General features: G+C 47.0%; 2 protein-coding genes across 3 annotated transcripts in view; one reads left to right on the plus strand and one right to left on the minus strand.

Annotated features, from left to right (window-relative positions):
• The window catches only part of SCAF4 (SR-related CTD associated factor 4), a 29,216-nt gene extending 14,331 nt beyond the window's left edge, over nucleotides 1-14,885 (plus strand). Inside the window, exons 10-21 of one of the 2 annotated variants that reach the window (XM_027660034.1) lie at nucleotides 138-246; nucleotides 579-746; nucleotides 2,118-2,203; nucleotides 2,475-2,665; nucleotides 3,615-3,715; nucleotides 4,708-4,821; nucleotides 5,492-5,648; nucleotides 5,881-6,035; nucleotides 7,674-7,836; nucleotides 7,950-8,030; nucleotides 8,116-8,301; nucleotides 12,661-13,843. In XM_027660034.1, the coding sequence (XP_027515835.1) occupies nucleotides 138-246; nucleotides 579-746; nucleotides 2,118-2,203; nucleotides 2,475-2,665; nucleotides 3,615-3,715; nucleotides 4,708-4,821; nucleotides 5,492-5,648; nucleotides 5,881-6,035; nucleotides 7,674-7,836; nucleotides 7,950-8,030; nucleotides 8,116-8,301; nucleotides 12,661-13,502 (2,353 nt within the window). In that variant the 3' untranslated portion in view covers nucleotides 13,503-13,843. Of the gene's footprint in view, nucleotides 1-137; nucleotides 247-578; nucleotides 747-2,117; nucleotides 2,204-2,474; nucleotides 2,666-3,614; nucleotides 3,716-4,707; nucleotides 4,822-5,491; nucleotides 5,649-5,880; nucleotides 6,036-7,673; nucleotides 7,837-7,949; nucleotides 8,031-8,115; nucleotides 8,302-12,660 lie in introns of both variants that reach the window. The other variant, XM_027660036.1, reaches the window with a different exon arrangement.
• Nucleotides 14,886-15,680: 795 nt separating this feature from the next.
• SOD1 (superoxide dismutase 1) lies at nucleotides 15,681-19,247 on the minus strand. Its single transcript, XM_027660061.1, has 5 exons — nucleotides 19,124-19,247; nucleotides 18,625-18,718; nucleotides 18,141-18,210; nucleotides 16,518-16,632; nucleotides 15,681-16,172 (listed from the first exon to the last, which is right to left on the minus strand). Exons 1-5 carry the CDS (start codon nucleotides 19,196-19,198, stop codon nucleotides 16,062-16,064), a joined length of 465 nt encoding a protein of 154 aa, XP_027515862.1. The 5' UTR covers nucleotides 19,199-19,247; the 3' UTR covers nucleotides 15,681-16,061.
• Nucleotides 19,248-20,544: the final 1,297 nt, after the last annotated feature.

Genomic DNA, 20,544 nt, shown 5'->3' on the forward strand with positions numbered 1-20,544 from the left:
TTGGAAATGGGATCATAGTAGAGATACTCATTCCGTTTAAAATTACAGCGAGGCTGTGTAAATGTGTATAGAAATCTGGAAAATAAAGAGATCTGTGTATGTACTGACTTGTCTCACTAACATATTCCTGGTTTCAGTGGGTTTCCAGCAGAAGGCATGCAACAGCCAGTATTTCCTCAGCTCCCAAATATGGATCCTTTCCAGCAGCGGATGATGGGAATACAGCAGGATCCAATGCGTCACCAGGTAACTTCAGGTTCTCCCTCGTCCCTCTCTGGTGTTTTCTGTCTTTTGCTTGTTTTCTTTGGTGGAGAAATAAGGAAGTGGTTTTACTATTGTGAAGAGTGAATGTGGCTTAGCCCTCAATTTTTCTAAAGAAACATATCTTTGTTCTCTGTCCCAGTCAGGCTTTGAAGAACAAGATTGTTTTCTACATCTAAATGCTTGACCTACTTCATCTTTCCCCCATCTTTTATTGTGACTTTGGAGCACAGATACAACTTAACTTGAGCAAACTGGGACAGCCAATGCAATTTCTTTTCCTAGCTGGATTTTTTTTTTTTTTTTATTCTCTAAAGGTCCCACTTCCTCCTAATGGGCAAATGCCAGGTTTTGGTCTCCTGCCTACCCCCCAGTTCCCACCCATGGCTCAGCCTGTGATTCCACCAGCAGCACCTGTGCAGCCAACTTTCCAGTCTCCCTTTCCAGTCCAGACTGAGTCACACATGCAGAAACCCCATCAACAGGTGAGGAGCCTTTGCAATAAACAAAGTAACTTAAATGCTCTCAGACATGTGTTTTTTTCAAATGTACATGGATTGTGCAGGAGCAGAAGTGTCAGGATATCCAGGACAAGAGCTGGCTGTGAGGGTGGCTCCGTTGGGACATGGTTGGATTAAGCTGGGGGGCTCCAGGACAAGTCTGGCAAAACCAGCATGTGTGTGCTTTCTGCTTCCTTATCTTCCCTTTCCTGTCTCCATCATATTTCAGGAATATTTTGTGCCATGGAATTCTGACAATGCAGTCTTCTTGTATGAAGAAACCGTCTGGAAAAGTTAATTTTTAAGGGCCTGGTAGAACGTGAATGTAGTGGAAATGGACTCAAAATCTGTAACAACTTAAGAAAATCCAAGTAAATGCTTTGGTTCCTAAGGGTTTTCAGGACACTGTAGGTTCAATAACTGGCTGCTATTAAGAAGAAATCAAAGAGCAGGTCTATTCATGAGCCTATATATGTGTGTGTATATATATATTTAAAAAAGTTTATTTGCCTCTTTTGTTCCAAGAAAAGGAAATCCTGAACTGAGAAATAGAGATGGTACCAAGCTGTGACATCACAGATTGTAGAAATCAGTTCTTGCTTTGACTTGGAATAAAAGGAGAATTCTCAAGAGTGTCTTTCTAATTAGTTTTTTTAGTCTAGAATTCTGTTGAATCAGTACATTTTGAGAGAGGGCTTTTTTGGTGTTCCCTGCTGGGGTCATATAATGAAAACTTAAATTTATTTTAAAATTTAAATTAAAACTTAAAGTCTAGGCAGGATGCAGTTATGTTCTGGAATGGGAAGCTGTGGAAGATTTGGGGTAGGAAGGAAGAGCTGTGTTGGAATTAATTTTTTTTTTAAGCAAGTTCTTGCATTTTATGTATTGCTTTGACTTTCTGCTTCATTTTTCAAATTTGTTGCAATGTGCTTACATACAGGGCTTAAAGTAGTTTCTAGTAATGTCTTGGAGAAGAGCTGTAGTAAACCTCACTTTGCCTGTAACTTTGACACAGCAGGATCCACTGACTGATTTTAAGGAGAATAATCATATTCTGTGGAGATGGACTGAAATATGGAAAAAAGATAATATGCAAATTGAAAACAAGAGTTGTTCAGATTATTTCTATGCTGTGTTTTCAGTGGTTGTGTTAAGTACAGCTAATACTGGACCCTCTCCCTGTCAGTGACACAGAGCAGAGGTGAGGCTTCTGAGGGAGAGCCACGTTACTCTTTAATTTCACACATTTGAATATTCAGTGTAATTTTAGTACTGTTACATAATTTAGTCTTGGCATAAAAAGAAATAAAATACTTGTGCTGCTCACCCATAACACCAGTCAACTTCATATTTTAGGATATGGAAGTGGAGCAGCCACCTGTTCAGGAGGGCAAACGGCATGTTTCTGACAGCAGGAAGTCGAGATCTAGATCTGCATCAAGGTAAATCAGTGAAAGCTCTTTTAGTGCAGGAATGAGAGTGGGATTAGTGACTCTTTAAGAATTATGAACCCCTGGAAGTCATCTCCCCTCTGAGGGGAGTTGGGTATCTGTGCAGTTCTCTTACTGGGAGAGAGTAACTTCAAGCCTGTCAATAAACTCCCATTTCAGTGGCAGAATTCCCTGGAAATCTCTTTTTTAGCCTTTTTTTTTTTGTAGAAGCCATAAACATTTTGCTCACCGTTGTGACACACGTGGCTTTGGTTCACACCAGGTCCCCCAAGAGGAAACGCTCCAGGTCTGGCTCCCGGTCCCGGCGCTCCCGTCACCGGCGCTCCAGGTCGCGCTCCCGGGACCGGCGCCGACACTCCCCGAAGTCGCGCTCGCAGGAAAGGCGGGAACGGGAGCGGGAGAGGGAGCGCAGGTCCAAGGGCCTCCCCCAGATCAAGTCAGAAACTGTCAGTGGTAAGCTCATTCTTCCTTTCATTGTGGATGCCAACTTTGCCAATACCAGCACTACCACTTTTTGGAGTGGTATTCTTTAAATTGTTGTGTTCCTCTCCAAGGTTCATCCAGACAGAAAAAAAGTAAACTGCACTGTGACTTGTTTTCTGAGCTGTAAAGCTGGTAGACTTAAATTCACATCCCTGCACTTCCTTTACTCATAGTAGACAGTTTGGCATTTCTGGAATATCTCCAAGTTGGAAATACTTTGGCTATAAATGAGAAGAAAAAGTTGAAGCCCCGTGTTTTTATTTTCCTTCCTTTGAGACCTGCAAGCTAAAGCAGATTAAATAACAAGTTGAGTTAGTTGTAAATTATTGCAATTTTTCTAATTATTCAGTGTTGTGTGCCTCTCAGACCTGGAGGGGGGCTTTGACCTGGAAAACACAGGCTGAAATAATCTGAAGTAATCTTGGCTTTGCCTGTGTTTACAGACCAAACATAGTAGTTGTCTTCTGAATATTCCTTTGGAATGTGGAATCTTCTCTGGGGTCAGCAAGTAAAATGAAAGCATTCTCTTATGTAAGAGACACACAAACTTGAAGAGTTTTAACAAGCCAAAAGCTGGTGAGTGACAATTCCAGGAGTGTAAAAGGACTGCAGGGCCTTGGCAGCTGTTCACTGAAAGCTCCCTGGCAGTGGTGTGAGATGTGCCTCTGCCAGCACCTCTCCCAGATTGTCACTTCGTGCTGTCACAGTTTGCAGTTTTGTATCACTTACTGGGCGAAACGTGGCTGAGTATTAAATGTTGCTGTGCTAAAGTGCAGCCAGTGTGATACTTTGAGCTCAGTTGCTGGTTTATTACCCTGAATTCAGCATGAAGTGAGATAAATGTGGGACTTACTCTGTCCTGTAAGAGGAGCTTGTGTCGATAATGGCTCTCCCAACCTGAGTTAACTCTTTGTTGCAGTTTGTAGTACCACACTTTGGGTAGGACAGCTTGACAAGAGGACAACTCAGCAGGATGTTGGAAGTCTTTTGGAAGAGTTTGGCCCCATTGAGTCGATCAATGTGAGTAATAAATGCTGCAGTGTGAGCTACTTTGATAGGCTTGGTTACAAAAAGTGTTTCCTGGCTGCTCTAAGACAGCTTTATTTTTATAAATTCCAAAGAGTTGAGCTCTCATTTCCTGCATGTTGTGCTTTTTAATGTGTAGACTCAAATTAGTTTGGCTGAGTTGTTGCCAAAGAACGGAGTTGCTTTGGGTTCTTGCAATTTAAAAATGCAAATAAAACAGAGAAGATTATCCCATTTTCATAAAAATCTTGCCTTCTCTGGAGAATGAGGAAGAGCTAGATGCCTGCAGAATTACATCCTGTGCTCCTGAGTTCATCTGCTCCATTTTGCTTGAGTACAGAAATGTGGACCCTCAGCTGGTGTTATTTTAGCCATAAACACAGAACTGTTGTTTTGTTTAGCTGTATTTAAGGATATTTTATATGTATAAATATATAAGTACATACATATAAATATATAAATAATAGCTGTTAAAATTTCATTGAAACAAACAAAAAGAAGTGACTGCAATTTTCTTCCTACTCCAAATTTTGTAAAACAACATAGGAGATTTTTCTCAAATTCACTATAAATAATAAAAATTATTCCAAAGCTGCAGATAGACCCGAGTGTGGAGGTGCAGCTGCCAGCTCATGGTATATGGAATGAAGGGGGGGGATTGATGTGTCTTCCAACGAGGTAATTAATTGCCAGACCCCACAGCATTTACGTGTTTAGCAGTTTGAAAAGATTAAATATTACAAGAGTCAGCCATATTTTAGAGTTTAAAGCTTTCCACATCAGAAGTTGTGGAAGTTTTAGTGTATTAGAAATGTGTACTTACTGAAGATAGTGGCTTTCTTGGCCTCTTAAATTACATTCCCTTCCATACTTCCAGAGCCCCTTTTGGAACACCCTCTGATGTCCCAGCTTGCTGTAACTGAACACTTGTGTGTTCACTGCTATTTTATTTGCAAAACCAATTTTGTTCCTTAAACCCCAACCAGATGATCCCCCCCAGAGGATGTGCCTACATTGTCATGGTGCACAGACAAGATGCCAACAGAGCCCTCCAGAAACTGAGCCGAGGGAACTTCAAGGTCAACCAGAAATCCATCAAGGTACTGCTTGGAAAATGTCAGGGTTTCTAAAGCTGCTGGAATTACTGTCATCCTTTCTCATCTGTGGTGGGCTTTTGGGTATTTGAGACTCTTATGTGTTCTGTAAATTTATGGGGATGGGCCACTTCTTGAGAATTATTCTTCCTGGTCTGTAATGGAGTTAGTGGAACTTGTATCAGTTTCCTCAAAAGATTGCCAGTAATTGTCTATTTGATCAATAAAAATGGTGCCCTTTTAGCCATTGCAGGGAACTGGAAGTGTGTTTTCTCACTGTTGGATATTTGTCTCATAAGAGTTTCATTACATACGATAATCCTACAAAGATACTAATAAATAAGGAAGGATGCATTAAATTAGTGAAGTTCTTCCTTCTGTAGAACATCATATTAGAGTCCTCCAAAGGGAACTGGAATTAATCTTAGTGGCTTGGGAATATGGGAAGAAACTGGCTTTATACATTTTTACAAATAGTGAGCAAGATTCAAGCCAAGGAAAAAGAACTAAGTCTGCTTTAAAAAAAAACCAACTTACTTCAGAGGGTTGTAACTGTTTTAGTTACTATCTTTGCTTCTTAGCCCCAAATGGTAGTGCTGTTTTGTGAGAAGGAAATATGAAATGCATTAAAATGGAAGCATTTGCCTGACTTACATGTATTTTCCCCCCCTCCAAGATTGCATGGGCTCTGAATAAAGGAATAAAGCCAGACTACAAGCAGTACTGGGATGTGGAATTAGGTGTGACTTACATACCGTGGGACAAAGTCAAACCTGAAGATCTTGAAAGCTTCTGTGAAGGGGGAATGCTGGACAATGAAACTCTTAGTCCAGGTACAGCAGTGCTGCATGTTCAGTTGTGTGCAGTTAGTGAAGCTTAATTTCAGGGTTGGGTCATTCTGTCCAATTTTTTTAATTATTTCTTTTTATTATTGTCAGAAATATGTATGAATGCTTTTTATCTGAGTATTTTCTATTAGGTCCTTTTATAAACATCAGCAAACACGTTTCACCTCACTGCTCCCTCTGAGCTGATCCTTGTCTGTTGGGATTTTGTGTTGTACAGAGTGGAAGGGGATCCCCAAGAAGTCTGAAAATGAAGTAGCTCAGAACGGAGGCGCAGAAGCTGCACACAATGAACCAGTGTCACCTATACCCAAAGCTTTACCTGTCCCTATCCCTGTCCCCATGCCTGCACCAATAACAGTACCTCCTCCACAGGTGAGAGTTGTTCCTCGTTTACTTGGGATAAAGAAACAAAAACTTACTTTAAATAATAATTCAGGGAGGAGATGCCATGAATGGTAACTCTGTTCTCTCAGTCACAGAGAAATTACTGGAGTAGAGTTTTTCTTATTGATGGGCTGAATTGCATCTTCAGTTTGGTGACTGGCTTTTTTTTGTTTGTTTTCCTAATAATTTTCCCCTAAGAAAAAGCTTTTCTATTGATAGATATACACTGTTACTTTAATATCAGTAGTTTCTCATTGCTTTTAAAATAGTAGTATCCCTTCTCCCAGATGAGAGGGAGTATGAATAAAACTGTCTTACATCTTGAGAAAGTGTGATTTATGAACTACAATGTGGCAAGCACTCACAGAAGATCAAGAACTCAAATGATTTGAAGACATGTGTAATTTAGCCAGTTATGGGATTTGAGAACATAATATGTTGAATTATGGGTTGTTTTGACACACGATTCTTGATGTGCTATAAACTGTTATTTAGTAAATGAACAGTAAGTCAAACTTATAATTTCAGAAAGTTTAGTAGCCATTAACTGTATTAAATAGCAGTGATTTTGCTTATTTTCCTTAAATCCATGCTGAAAAAGGAAGTGTCAAGAATGAGATTCTGCTGCAGGATTCCCACGACTGATTCTTTTCTCACTTCCAGACCTTCCCTTCTCTTGTGCTTTCTCCTCTCTTTCTCCATTCCAGTCTCCTCCTTAGTAAACAGTTTTCCCTCTAGTTATTTTTTCCTTGTTGATCCCAGTTTGCTGCATCCCTCCCCAGATTTGCTATTTCTAATATCATCATTTTGATTATCAAACTGTAGTAGCACAGGTTTAGTGTGCCTGGGCTGAGTAAAGCTGGTAAGGAACCTGAAGCAGGTTCTTTCAGTCCTGAGAATAAAACAGCAAAAGCTTTTCCTTCTTTCCTCTAGAAGTAAAAAGTTATGAGGGGTCTTGGTGTTCTGAAATGTTGCTGGTCGTGGAGGTGGTCAGTTGTGGTCACTTGGGCACACAGCTCTTCTTTGCTTTATTAAATCCATTCTAAGTGCAGAGCATGTTTTTGATTGGATTTTTTCCTTTTGATTCCCACACATTTAGTGTAGTTTCTGTAATAAGCTCATAAATATGAGACTAAGGACCAACTTAATTTAAATCAGAGCTAATTTAAATTCAGAGCTTGATATAAATCAGAATTAAAGAGAAAAAAAAGGAAAAAATCACTATATTATAGTGTATAAACTCGGGTAGTAAGAAGGAAACAAGCAAAGGTTTTTAGTTGCTCCAAAGTCATGTGCATTGCATTGGATCCTCCTGGATGGAAATGAATCCCAGCCGCTGTGTGAAAGGTGTGTGGAGGTGAGCCACCAACATACATTAAAACCCATTTACCACAGAGAAGAATTTTTCTCTAATTATAAAGGCAAACAAGATTGGTGTTGATCTTGTGAGTGGCAGGAGTTCTTTGAGTGCTAATTAGGTCTCTTACACAAGCCCCACTTGCTGCAGAGCAATTTTAGGTTGTTTAAATGTTCCTGTTGTGCTGGGCAAAGCAGAGATCCCAGTGGGACAAGGAGTCACCCGGTCAGTCTTGGGGTAACACGTTTTTCCCCTTCCTTTTTCCTTAGGTTCCACCACATCCCTCGGGGCCTCCTGTGGTTGGTGCACTCCAACCACCTGCTTTCACAGCCCCTTTAGGAATCCCCCCTCCTGGATTTGCTCCCGGGGTGCCGCCCCCGCCGCCGCCCCCGTTCTTACGGCCTGGATTCAACCCTCTGCATTTACCCCCAGGTACGTGGGGGGTGCTTCATTCATCCTGTGCTCTGCTGGCCCCAGAGCACAGAGACCCAGCTGCACTGGGGTGTTGTGCCAAAGGGGCACTCAGGGGCATCTGTATTTTGTAGGCTTCCTTCCTCCGGGGCCGCCACCACCTATAACCCCTCCGGTCTCTGTCCCGCACACTCCGGCAGTGAACATCCCAAACTGTAAGTGTTGGAGCCCTGTGGGAGGCAGAGCTCGTGCAGCAGGAATTGCTGCTGGTGGTTAATGTGTCCATGCCTTGTTCCTCAGCTACAGCAACGGGTGGGAGTGAGGACACTACAAAGGAGTCGTCTGTAGGAAATCCCATCCCAGTAGTTTCTGGAGGCAGAGGGAATGCTGAAACCACCGATAGTTCCAAAATCTATGGGACTGTTCCACCTCCTGTAGCTCCTACTAATGTCCCTGCTCCTGTCACCCAGACTGTCCCACTCCTTGGTAAGTGTTCTCTTGTGTAAGTTCTGCACTTCGTTGTTCCCTGAATTTAAAATACCATTTTGATTTTGCTGCTGACTTAGACTCCAGGGGAAAGGAAGCACGTTTTTCTCAACTTCTTGAAACTTCTGCCCTTCTGTTGGCTTAGAAATCACTTTTAGAGGCTTGATTTTTGCACAGAAGAAGCAGTTTCATTTTTTATTGAAGATATTTTCTGAAGAAACAAAGCTGTAATGTTTAAGTTACAAATTAAAATGCTGTCTACTTTTAGCAAGTGGATGTTTATATAGGATAGAAAATGAACTTTAAACAACACATCTGACATATGAACCAGGTTTTAGACTCAACTATTACATGTATAAAATTAACTTATTAACTATTTTTAGTGTATTTTTTTAAATCTGTGAGGATGTGGCACATACTTTTTATATATGAAATAAATTGTTTTAATAAAACAGAAAGCCAAAAGCTTTTATTCAGCCCTGCAATATTACAGGTTTGGAAACCTTTGTAGGAATATATTATTAAATTGCCAAATGGTATTTTGACTACAAAACCGAGGTAGCTTGGGTATGTTGCATAAATTACTTTTCCCAATATGGTATAAACCTGGTCAGATTTTGAAAGGGAGTGTGAACTGTTTAATGGTACAGAGCTCTGCTAAATGTTTACTTTAGGATGGCCTTTGCTGGGCCAGTGTCAAGAACTGCCTCAGAAGACTTGTTACCTATGTATTTTAGTGAGATTATTGCATTTATGGGATTTCAGACCTCTAAGTGACAGCTTAACAAATGAATGAAAAAGTTAATTTTGTGTCAGTGGGTTTCTGCTCAGAACTTTACAATGTACACAGAAACTCGCACCTTCATGGTGAATTGCACTTTTTGTGATGGCAGCACAGCACTACCAGAATTTTGGAGTTTTATGGGACTGTGTCTTGTACAGCAGAACCTGAATTTCTTATTCCAAGCCTGTGGAATGTATGAAGTTTCTCTGCCCTTTGCTGTAGCGCTGCACATACAACCTGAAGGTTGAATTAAATTAGACACCCACATCAGTTCCTTGGGCAGCAGCTGCTTTTTATTCTTACAAATCCCAGGAAGCTGAATTTGAGAAATCTGGAAGTCAAGAACTTGCCTTTTTTTTTTTTTTTTTTGTGAACTTGTTCTCTGAGTGGTTGAGGCAAGTGAAGTGCATGTGATCAGTGTGACTTCTCTCAAGGTTCAGGCTCAGGTTTTCTGAGCTCACAGAGCAGTGCTGGAGTAGTGGCTGAGATCTGTGCGTTTGCTTAAGCAGTAGCACTGGATGTTGATGGGTGTCTTATTTCAAGAAGTTATTTATAATCAAGGGGTTACATAAAACCCTTCTGTCCCAACGTTCTGGAGTTGTGGGGACTGCTCACAGTCTGATACAAGATACAAGGAAACCAGAAGAAACATTATAATGTGATGTGATTTAAGATAAAAGATTAATATCAGCTATCTTGGCTTTTTCAAACCACTCAGTAAGTTGGCACAAATTAAACTCTCCTTAAAAGCACTTTGATTCACTCCTGCACTGAATGGATGCGTGGATGACCTGCAGCAGGCCAAACTCAAGGGATGGAGGTGGCTGGGAAGAGACTGTCAGAGAGATCTAAACTTCTCCTTGCTTGGGATCACCTTCTGTAACCTGTACAACACACAGGAGCTCTTTAATAACTTCTGTAACTCCAGAATGAAGCTTCTTTCTGTTCAGTTTTTATATGGAAGACATGTTACAAATTAATTCTAAATGGATTAACATTTCATACAGTTTCTCTTATAAGTTCTGTCTCATCTCCACTGATTTCCTTTGTGCCTCCAATGTAATTCCTTCATCACTTCCAGCAAGGACATGGTTGTGCTTCAGGGGAGTGATCCCTTGTGGACATTGGGTCTGGATTTTTTGTGCCTTTCTCTAAAAAGCACCCTCAGGTTGTAATTTAGTTTGTCCTTGATCACACTCGCTGCTGTTACACCTCCCTGTTGTTCATCAGAACAACACACTCCAGGCTGTGATGGCTCAGGGAATGAGCACTCAGGGAATTTTCAATGACCTGCAGAGCAGGTATTTTTAGGCTCCTTTTACATGTGCCTGTTGCAGGAAACAACAGCTTTTAAATCCTTTTGGGGTGGACAACGTGTTCTTAGTGCAGAGCAAATGTTTTAACTTGGGCCAGCAACAAACTGCAGATGCAGTGTTTGGAATATTCAGATTCTGTGATCTGGGTGAAATACAACCTATTGCAGTTTGTAGGGTCTTTTTACCCAAATTCCTACCAGGATAATGACATGTAATCAAAGCTTAGTTATCCTGGAGTTCCCACCGAACTTGGCATTCACTTCCTGGTAGTGCAAGCTCAGTCATTAAGTCTTTGCTCCCTTGCTGGCTTGTTCTCAAGTGATTTTTGTAATCTGCATTAAATCATAAAACAGATACAACATTCTCTGAACCCCTCTGAGTGTGGCTGTTACAAAGTGTTGGGATCAATGGTGAGTTATTTCAGCTGTGACTCTGCAACCACCCTCTGGTTTGGGATGGGTTTTCCTACCTCAGTCCTGCCCCCTCCTGAGCAAACACAGTGCAAGGTCTGAGGGCCTGTAACTGGGCAGCACCAGTGACAGTTCTAAATAACATGAGTTGTGAAGGCAGTGTGTGGTTTTACACATCCAAAACAACACAGAAGAGCAGGTAAAAGGGATGAGGTTTCTGTCTTGACTATGAGAAGCTGGTCAGTAAATCACCTCAGGGTCTCTCTCAGGGCTCAAGGAGTTCTTACCCAGTGTGGGAAACCAATGTTATTTACTGCCTTTCTCTGCATGACACAACAAAGGGCTTTAAATCTTCTCAGACCTGTCACCACGTGCGTCTGTACCATGAATTTTCCTGAGCATTTTCAGTAAACAAGGGTGTGTTTCTGGACAGCTCTGCAAGTTTTTAATTGGTGAGGAAACTCTGGTTGTGCTTCTGCAGCTGCTTTAGCCTTGACATTGAAGGGGGCTGATATTCAAAGAGTGTTCAGAGTGAAAGAGGGGGAGTTCCAGGTACCATTATGCTTCTTCAGTGCTGCAGTTTGTGGAGAAATTAAGTTACTTGTACTTATTAAATGTGAAACTTTTCTCTCTTGCCTCATGTTCATGCTGTTGTAGCCCATGTCTGCTCTGCTGCTTCTAAGCAGAAGCATTGGCTTGTCCTCTTCAGCTCAGTAGTTCTCAGTTATTCTGTTCTGCCTTATTTTTAATCTTCTGTGGCAGATCAAAAGATGGTTTTTTTTCAACAAGAACATCCCCAAACCTCAGAATTCCTGGGAGACATCATTAGCCCCGTGTCTTGGCTTGTCAGATCCACAGTTCTGTCATGGGAGGAGTTTCAGCTCAGTGATTACAGACCTGGTGATAAATGGGAGGAGGGAGGGCTCTGCATTTTAGAGTTAAAAAGGAAGGGGGGAAAGTGCAGTTTTCACTGCTGGCAAAGCCAATTCTCTAATTCCAGCATTACTTTCCACAGCTATTCCACATTCTGGTTCTACCAAGGCAGGGGCTACAAAAGTTGGCGTAACATCTGTTTTTAACTTTCATTTTTATTCATGTATGTGAAAACATTACAGTCCCAACAGATTGATACAGGAACACCACACACCCCAGGCAGGGACTGTGTTTGCAGGGCAGGAGCACATGGAGCAGGAAGGTGCAGTGTGAGGGCTCATGGGACAGTGGGTTCCTGCCTCAGCCTCAAGGAGGCTCCTGTCCACCCTGGGAAGGCCTCAGGTGGAGCTCAGAATTCCTCCCTCCTCCTCCATTCTGGCTCCTCCTGTTGGTGTCAGCGAGCTTTAGGCTGAGCTTTCTCCAACAAGATGTTTGGAGAGGGTAATTTTTTTTCCTCTTGAGAAGAACGTGCTAAAAACAAAAGAGTCCAGGAATTAAAACAGAAAACTATGTTGGATATGTGCTGTAAAGAATGAAGGATTGTATTTCGAAAAAAAAAGAATCTAGAAATTACCTGTTGCATTTCCTTTTATATATTATAATACATATATTTTGTACCAGGAAGGGGCTCTGGCTGCAGTCAGAGGAGGCGAGAGGCTGAGCTGGGGCTGAGGGGGGCTCTGACCTGCAGCAGGGCAAAGGAGGCCTTTGGGATCAGGGATGAGTTCCTGCCATTGCCACGTCTTCCCTTCAGCAGCACACAGAGGTGTGCTTGCACCTGGGCCGCGCAGGAAGCTCCGCTCCAAGTTCTTGTGCACTCTTTTCCTGGGATAACTGTACAGTGGCTTTTGAGCTATGGAAATGCCTTGTGTTCCCTGCTGCCAGGCTCTGACTGTCCCTTGTGTGTTCCTTGCAGGCACCCAGGGTGTGGCACCGCCCCCTCCAGCCCCAGTGGTCGGGCTCCAGACTCCATCCACCGGGCTCCTGGGCGCCCGGCCCGGGCTGATCCCGCTCCAGCGGCCGCCGGGAATGCCGCCCCCGCCACTGCCGCGCTTCCCGCTGATGCCGCCGCGCCACATGCCCCCCCACATGATGCACAGGGGGCCCCCGCCGGGGCCGGGGGGCTTTGGGATGCCTCCCCCCCACGGAATGAAAACCCCCTTCCCCCCGCCAGGGCACTTTGTGAGGCCCGGGGGGGTCCCGGGCAGCGGGGGCCCGGGCGGACCCGAGGAGAACAGGGACGGGCGCCAGTTCAGGAATGACAGGCAGACGTTCACCCCCAACAGAGACCAGGAGAGGTTCGGAAGGAGGTCGTTTGGGAACCGGGTAGAAAACGAGCGCGAGCGCTACGGGAACCGCGGGGACGACCGGGAGCACGAGCGCCTCGGGAACCGCGAGCGGCGCGACTGGGGCCGGCGCAGCCCCGAGCGCGACAGGCACAGGGACTCGGAGGACAGGAACAGGCGCTCCAGCGGCCACCGAGACAGGGAGAGGGATTCCAGAGACCGGGAGTCGCGCAGAGACAAGGAAGAAGGCCGCGGCAAGGAAAAGCCGGAGGTGACAGACAGGGCGGAGGGCGACAAAAACCACGAGTCCCACGGCGGCAAAGCGGCCGACGCAGACATTGTTTCAGAACTCGCGGCGGGAGAGTCCGAACCTGCGGGTGCGAAACCTGCGGAAGAGTCGGCACCCGAGGCTACCTCATCCCTGGAACAGGCGGACAAGGACACGGGCTCCGTGGCGGAGGCTCCGCGCTGAGCCCGGGCCCTGCCGAGCCTGGGTCGGAGTGTCGAGCTTTAGTTGTACAGTGCTGTAAATCTGCTGCCGCCCCCAGCCCTGCCCAGCGCAGGGGCCCCGCCAGCAATTTGATTGCTTCCCCTCCTATTTAAAAATAGCCACAGCATAACATAAATACTGAAGAGATGATTAAATATTACCCGTTTTTGCTGTAACTTTTTTAAAGTTTTGACTTTAAAAAGTTTACGAATCAGAAGTAGAAGTGCTTTCTATTTTGTTTTTAATTTAAGAAAAAGGTAACGGTGAAAGCTCCTCAAAAACAATAGGGATGTGTTTTTAATAAACTCTATTTTCGTAACAAACTTTTAACGTGTGCTATTCTTCCTACGCTGCACTGAAGTGGAAAAGGAGTGTTCAACAGCCTAAAGTTGGAACTGTTCATGCTGTACTGGAGTCTAAATTAGACTGGTTTGGTTCTGTTTGTGAAAGGAAATCCACCTGATTGTGTAGCGATTCACAGAAGCGAGTTTTTATTTGTAACAGTCCTCTGGAGTTTTAGATTGCTGCATTTTAATGAGATACTTGACCACCCTGGGTAAAAGTTAGTTTTGAGATGTTAATTGCAGAGTTATTTGTTTAGTGTTTGTTTGCAATGCAGTCCATTCTTTGCTTTATTTTTTATTTCCTCCCCCTCGATTGGTTCTGTGGTTCCTACTGCCCTTGATTTGCCTTTTTTTAAGAAGTGACACCTTCAGGCACATCTGCTCTGCTGTTCCAAGGTGTGTGCTGGGCTTTTCTACCTGTCAGCCACTGATGCTGCTGGAAAGTGAGACCTCAGAGGCACCACAACCTGCTGTAAATTGCCAACCTGGTTCTTGAAGTGGAGCTGGGACAAGGATTCTGCTGCTTCCTCTGGGATCAGGGCCACTCTGGTGGGAACGCCGGCCCCTCCTTACCCTGCCAGAGGTAGGTTGTGCCCCCCCTGGTGCTGTGCCTCTGGGCTGGGTGTTTCCTGGTGTTCCTGGAGTTCTGCCACCTCCTCTCCATAGCACTTCCATGGTTGTGTCAGATTGGATGAGGGTAGTTTCCCGGTGGCCAATCCCTTGGGCACAGACAGTTTGGGAAGTCCTGCCCCTCCAGAAGCACCATAGGAAATGTGTTTGAATCCTGTGCATATTTAATGGATTTTTTTTTTCCTTTCTATAGGTGTGTTCTACCTTTAAAGTTGGGTTTTTCCCCAAGGAAAGGGCAGCTGCTTCCTTAGTCCTTTTTCTCAGCTGCCCTGTGGAATTGTCTCTGGGGGAGGGAGGGATGGGAGAGCCAGTGTGGAGCTCTGGATGGGGGAGAGAATATCTATTTTTATGTTCTTGCAATAGCAGAATAAAGAGAGAAAGAATCTGTTTACACATTGCAATGAACTCAACTTCCATGTGTTAAAACTCGTGTCCTCACTGGTTGTTTCCTGCCAGGCCTGTGGGACATTCCTGTGTCCAGAGAACACCAGACACTGAGGTCTGAGCCTTGGAAAAAGCTGCCTCAGCTCTGTAAGGAGGGAGGGTTTGTCTCACTGCGTTGAAGAGCTGGAGACAAGAATGAAAGGGGCAGAGGCTGCTCTGTTCACACAAACCCCACCTCACCTTCTCTCCCTTTCCCTCAGTAGGGAGCTGAAAGCAGAGCCTAGGAAACCTGTGGAGCAATTCCTTACTGCCTTCTGCAGCAGTGCCTGTGGAATAACCTCACAGTGACCCTCTGGAAGAGGCACAGGCAGGTGAAGACTCACACAATTGTCTGGCACCAGCAGGCAATGTAAGTTTAAAGTATTTTTACAGTATTCCTGCTCTACTCCCAAGTTCCTTTTGTAACATTCCTCAGTGGAATGGGGTTATCTAGAACTGCAACCTGCTACTCCCACCAGTATTCTTATGTACAAGATAAAGGCACACTGATACAAGTCCTCATTAAAATGATTAATTTTCTCTGTTAAGAGAGACTCTGAAATGTTTCAGAGGGACACCCAAAAACGTGATGGAAGCTGGCACTGGCACACAATGGTTACTCCTGGCTGGTCCTGGGACAGCACCTGGAAGCAACTTGGTGGATGCACTTTAACCACCCACCTGCTGGAGCCCAGGCCCCCTTTCTTTTCCCAGCAGGTGCAGGTTTGGGGGTGTTCCCTGTTTACAGACAGCCAGACCCAGGTGTATCTGCCCAGAACATTTATTACACAGGCTGGAGATCTACAAATGCTGCACCTTCACCAGGAGGCAGCCCTGACACCCCCAGGGCTGCTGCTCTTTGCCAGGGTCTGGGATGTGAGCACTGCCCCCATCCTCCCTGGCACACAGCAGGGATTTGCTCCAGTGAGGGATGCGACAGGGAATGGTGCAGGTGTGTGAGCAGAGACCACAGAGCTGTTCCATGAGGGACACTTTAATTGCCATGTACATCATACAAAACGCCGTCAGTCTCAGCGGTTTAAGCGCTGCTCGGGATGCAGAGGAGCAGGAGATTAGTGACAAATCTTGGGCTTGCACGAGGAAGGGCAAGAGCAGCAATGGAGCAGCACTGCAGGTGCCACACTTAGCTCTTGGCGATCCCAATCACTCCGCAGGCCAGACGGGGCCCCGCGTTCCCCGTCAGCTTGCTCTCGTTGTCCCCCCCTCTGCCCAGGTCGTCCCGCTTCTCGTGGACCTAAAAGAGAACTTGTGTTACTGCAGATCCCAATCCCCACATTCCACTGCTCCCAGCAGGGTCTCACCCCACACACTAACTGCACAGTGTCAAACCCATATCCCTGCTAAAAACTCCCAACTGGACTTTCCTTCCAGTGTCCTCAGGTGCCTGTTTCCACACCTTCCAGTGACAGCATCTGTGCCAATTCCCTCCACAGACCAGTTCCTTCAGTCACCCACAGCTGGAAGGGGCAAAGTTAAAGGGAGAGGGACATCCCTGGAAGGCCAGCAGGAAACTGAGATCTCATTAGCCCCCAGAGAGCCCCCTGTGCCCCTCCAGCAGCACCAGGCCCCCCACACTCACCACCATGGTGCGGCCGATGATGCAGTGAGGGCCGCTGAGGGAAATGACGGAATCCTGGATCTCCACCTCGGCCACTCCTCCCTTGGCAGTCACATTGCCCAGGTCTCCCACGTGCCTGCACAAGAACACATGCAGACTCAGGAAAGGGGCTTGGATTGAAAGCTCTTCCAAGGGAAGGCTGGGACTTTGTGTTGTTACTACACTCAGGCCACACATGTCCAGAATTCCCCCCCTCCATGCCAATGACATCACCCTCTCTGTCCACAGGCTCTCAAATTCCACAGATTAACCTTTCCTGCACAGACCAGGTTTGGTGGAACACTGCCACTGTTCCTAAGAGCTCTTAATGCCCATCACAGATCAGCTATTCCATGGGCTTTAGGTTTAAATAGGATTAGGAAGAGCAGTTTGTCAGGAAACAGGTCAAAGGGGACACAGGAGGTGCTCAGTTCCAGCCAGAAGTAGGGATGATGAATCCAGTTTGGCATTGCCCCATCACTTGGCATCCTGCTCTCCCACACAGCTTCTATCACAGCTCCATCTCCGCCCGGGCTTCCTCGAGAACTGTGCCTCGAGCAGTGGAGTTTTCATGGGACTTCTGGGCATTCCAGGATGCTGTTATGTCCTGCATGTCTGCCCCAAACAAAACACTCACTCAGAATACAGCTGATCGTGTTCTGCCAGACTCAGAACCTGGAATACCAACACATTCCTGAAACATTCCATGCAGCTCAGCCAGGCAAGTGCTGAGCACCAGCTTCTTGCACAGTACAAACTCCACATTTTTAACCAAGTCCTATAAAATCAGGTCAAGGGCAGCTTTCCCTTTAGGAATTTGTTTGATTTAAGCTTCCAGGAAGCTTCAGTCCAATTGTTTCAACTGGACACTGATAAAAGTCCTTGCACCCTCCCTAAGGGATCCTGCTGTGCCCTGGTGGGAGCAGGCAGGGCACAGCAGGAGCAGGATTTGCCAAAACCAAGCCTGCCAAAGCCTCAATGTCCATGCAGTCCCAACCTTTAGCCCCGAGCAGTGGCTGCCAGGCCCTGACACACCATTTCATGCTGTGTCATGCAGGAGCTGGCCCACAGCCAGCTCCCAGCTCCGCCTGGCCGGCAGCGATCCATCGCCCAGGTGGGATTCATCAGCCACACAGGGAGCACTCACGGACAGAACCCAGGCTGGTCCCGATGCCAAACTGGTTCTAATGCTATCCCAGACCCTCTCTGTGCAAGGCCAGGCTTTAGGTTTAAACCTGCTCCCAGCTCTGCTCCCTGCAGCTCCTGTGCTGCCCCAGCAAGCACAGTCACACCAGCTCCTCAGGTGTCCAAGGGCTCCCAAGGGGAACTGGACTGTTGGAACCGCTCCCAGGGGAGGAACAAGGTCTCCCATCCCACTGAAGCACAGAGATACCCAGCAGGAACACAGGCCCTCACTGTCCCCTCCTCCCAAGCCACAACAAAACCAGTGGCACATCCCAAAGATGATATTTTACCCCACACTCAGGGAGCCCACGTGCCAAACAAACTGCTGTACAGTGAGCACAGTCCCGGTGACGTGACCTTACACATCCTGCAGGATTACCAGGGCGTCCCTGGGCTGTCCCCGCCCAGCCCTGCACTCACCTCTCGGCGTCGCTGGGGGCCCCGTGCTGTTTGCGCTCCGGGTTGAAGTGGGGGCCGGCACTGGTGCACCCTGGAACACAGCACAGGGATCCGTCAGGGCAAACCTGCTGCTCCCAGGGACCCATCAGGAAGCAGCTGCTCTCCTGTTGCATGTCCCGCTAATCCTCTGGGTGTAAATCACCCACTGCAGACTCAGAAGTCCAATTAAGTACAACTGCTCATTCCAGAGCTCCCTGGGCTCACCCGGGAGCTTTCTTATTTCTTAACACTGGGGTATCCAACCCTCCAGGCGACTGCTTGGGATGGCAGACCTTGACCACCAGCCTCAACACGTTCAGAGGATTACACAGGGAGCACTTCCTTGGGAAACGCCATACATTTCTTAACACAGATTTGCAGCTGCCAGACCCAAGTCCTGCTGCAACACTGCAGGAAGCTCTCTGAAGCTGAGCACCCACACTCCAGCCGTGGATGGACACCTTACCGTTCGTGTTGTCCCCGAATTCATGGACGTGGAAGCCGTGCTCTCCATCAGCCAATCCAGTGATTTTTCCAGTAACTTTCACCGGTCCATCACCCTTGAAAGGAAAGGATTTATCATCACCACAAGGACTTTGGCATTACACGGCTCTGTCAAGCCAAGGTGACAGGAAGCCCTGCAGGCTCCTCCACAAGCCCAGCACCGCCTTGCACAGAGCGTCTGAATTTCTTTATCCACCTCTAATGCAGCCTTCCCGTTATTTATCACCGAGCACAAGCGGTGCCCGTTATCTGGCCGTGCCTTCCAGAACGATCCCGTGCTTCCACTGGAAAGCGCAGATGACCCCGCAGCCGCTCCCCCGCCTCCCAGAGGCGACGGCGCAGCTCCCAAGGGCCGCGGCCATTTGGAACCGCAGCTCCCGCCGGCCCCCGGGGGGTGGATAGAGCCGCAGGCAGTGTCTCAGCCTCCCGGGGGGAGGCTCGGTGCCCGCGCCGTCCCTCACCTGCTGCTCGAAGTGGATGACGCCCTGCACGGGCCCCTCTCCGCGCATCACGCACACAGCCCGCGCCGCCGCCATCTTGGTCCGCTCAGCCCCCGCCCGCAGCGCCCGCGGACTGCGGACACGCCCCCCCCCGGGCTCCCCTTATATAGGCCGGGCTGGCGGCAGGCGACCAATTGCGCCGCGCGCCTCGCGCGGCCCGGCCAATCGCGGCAGGGGAACGGCGGGGGCTCGCGGCGGCGCGCGCGGGGGACGGCGGCGCCCCCTGTTGGCGAGAGGGGGAAGGTGCGGGACCGGGATCGGGACCAGGATCGGGATCGGGAGGGACGGGGCCGAGCTGGGTGGGATGCGGAGCTCCCGTCCCAAACTGGAATGAATACGGTTGTGAAGTTGCCCCCGAACAGCTCCGTGTCTCAGAACAGCCGCCCTGCCCAGAGGATGTTTTCAACTTAAATCAGAAGCACAGAAGATTAGAGAGCATGTGGGGCTTTAGGCAATCATGGAATGGTTTGGGTGGGAAGGGACCTTAAAGCCCATCCAGTTCCAACCCCTGCCATGGGCAGGAACACCTTCCACAGATTGCTCCAACCTGACCTTGGACACTTCCAGGAATGGAGCAGGCACAGCTTCTCTGGGCAACCTGTGCCAGGGCCTCCCCACCCTCACAAGGAAGAGTTTCTTCCCAATATCCCATCTAACCCTGCTCTCTGTCAGTGTGAAACCATTTCCCCTTGTCCTGGCACTCCAGCCCCTTGGAAATAGTCTCTCTCCATCTTTCTTGTAGCTCCCTTCAGGTCCTGGAAGGCCACAATCAGGTCACCCCAAAGCTTCTCTTCTCCAGACGGAACAATCCCAACTCCCTCAGCCTTTCCTCCCAGCAGAGCTGCTCCATCCTTGGTGCCTCCTCTGGACTCTCTCCAGCAGCTCCATGTCCTTCCTGTGCTGGGCCCCCAGGGCTGGAGGCAGCTCTGCAAGAGGGTCTCACTTGAGCAGGGCAGAACCTACTCCTCCCCTCCTGCCCACGGTGCTTTTATAATTAATTAATTATTAATAATTAATTTCTGTATATGACTGAGGTATAAATTACTTAAAGCCCAGGTGGTTTTAAGCCACACCTCTGGGGCCTTGTTAAGGTCAGGGGAGGATGAGCAAGGGTTGTTTCACACCTCAGACTCACACAAAACACCTGAGTCATGGCCCAGGCGACAGTAATGAAGCAGAGATTTGTTTTCTTGAGAACACCGGTGAAAACTCCACATAAATACATGGGGATCGTTTGTCTGAGAGATAGATGTGGATTTGTAGTTTAACCCTGGAAGGGCAGGAGGGCCAGGCAGCTTCCTACCTAAGAGGTACCTTGGCACTCTGGGCTAAACTCCTTGGAGTTTTATTCCTGATGTGCCTGGAGAGAAGATACTCTGTAA

The sequence above is a fragment of the Corapipo altera genome, unplaced genomic scaffold (genome assembly GCF_003945725.1).
Source record: "Corapipo altera isolate COAL_440 unplaced genomic scaffold, ASM394572v1 74, whole genome shotgun sequence".
In the NCBI taxonomy this organism is placed as follows: Eukaryota; Metazoa; Chordata; class Aves; order Passeriformes; family Pipridae; genus Corapipo; species Corapipo altera.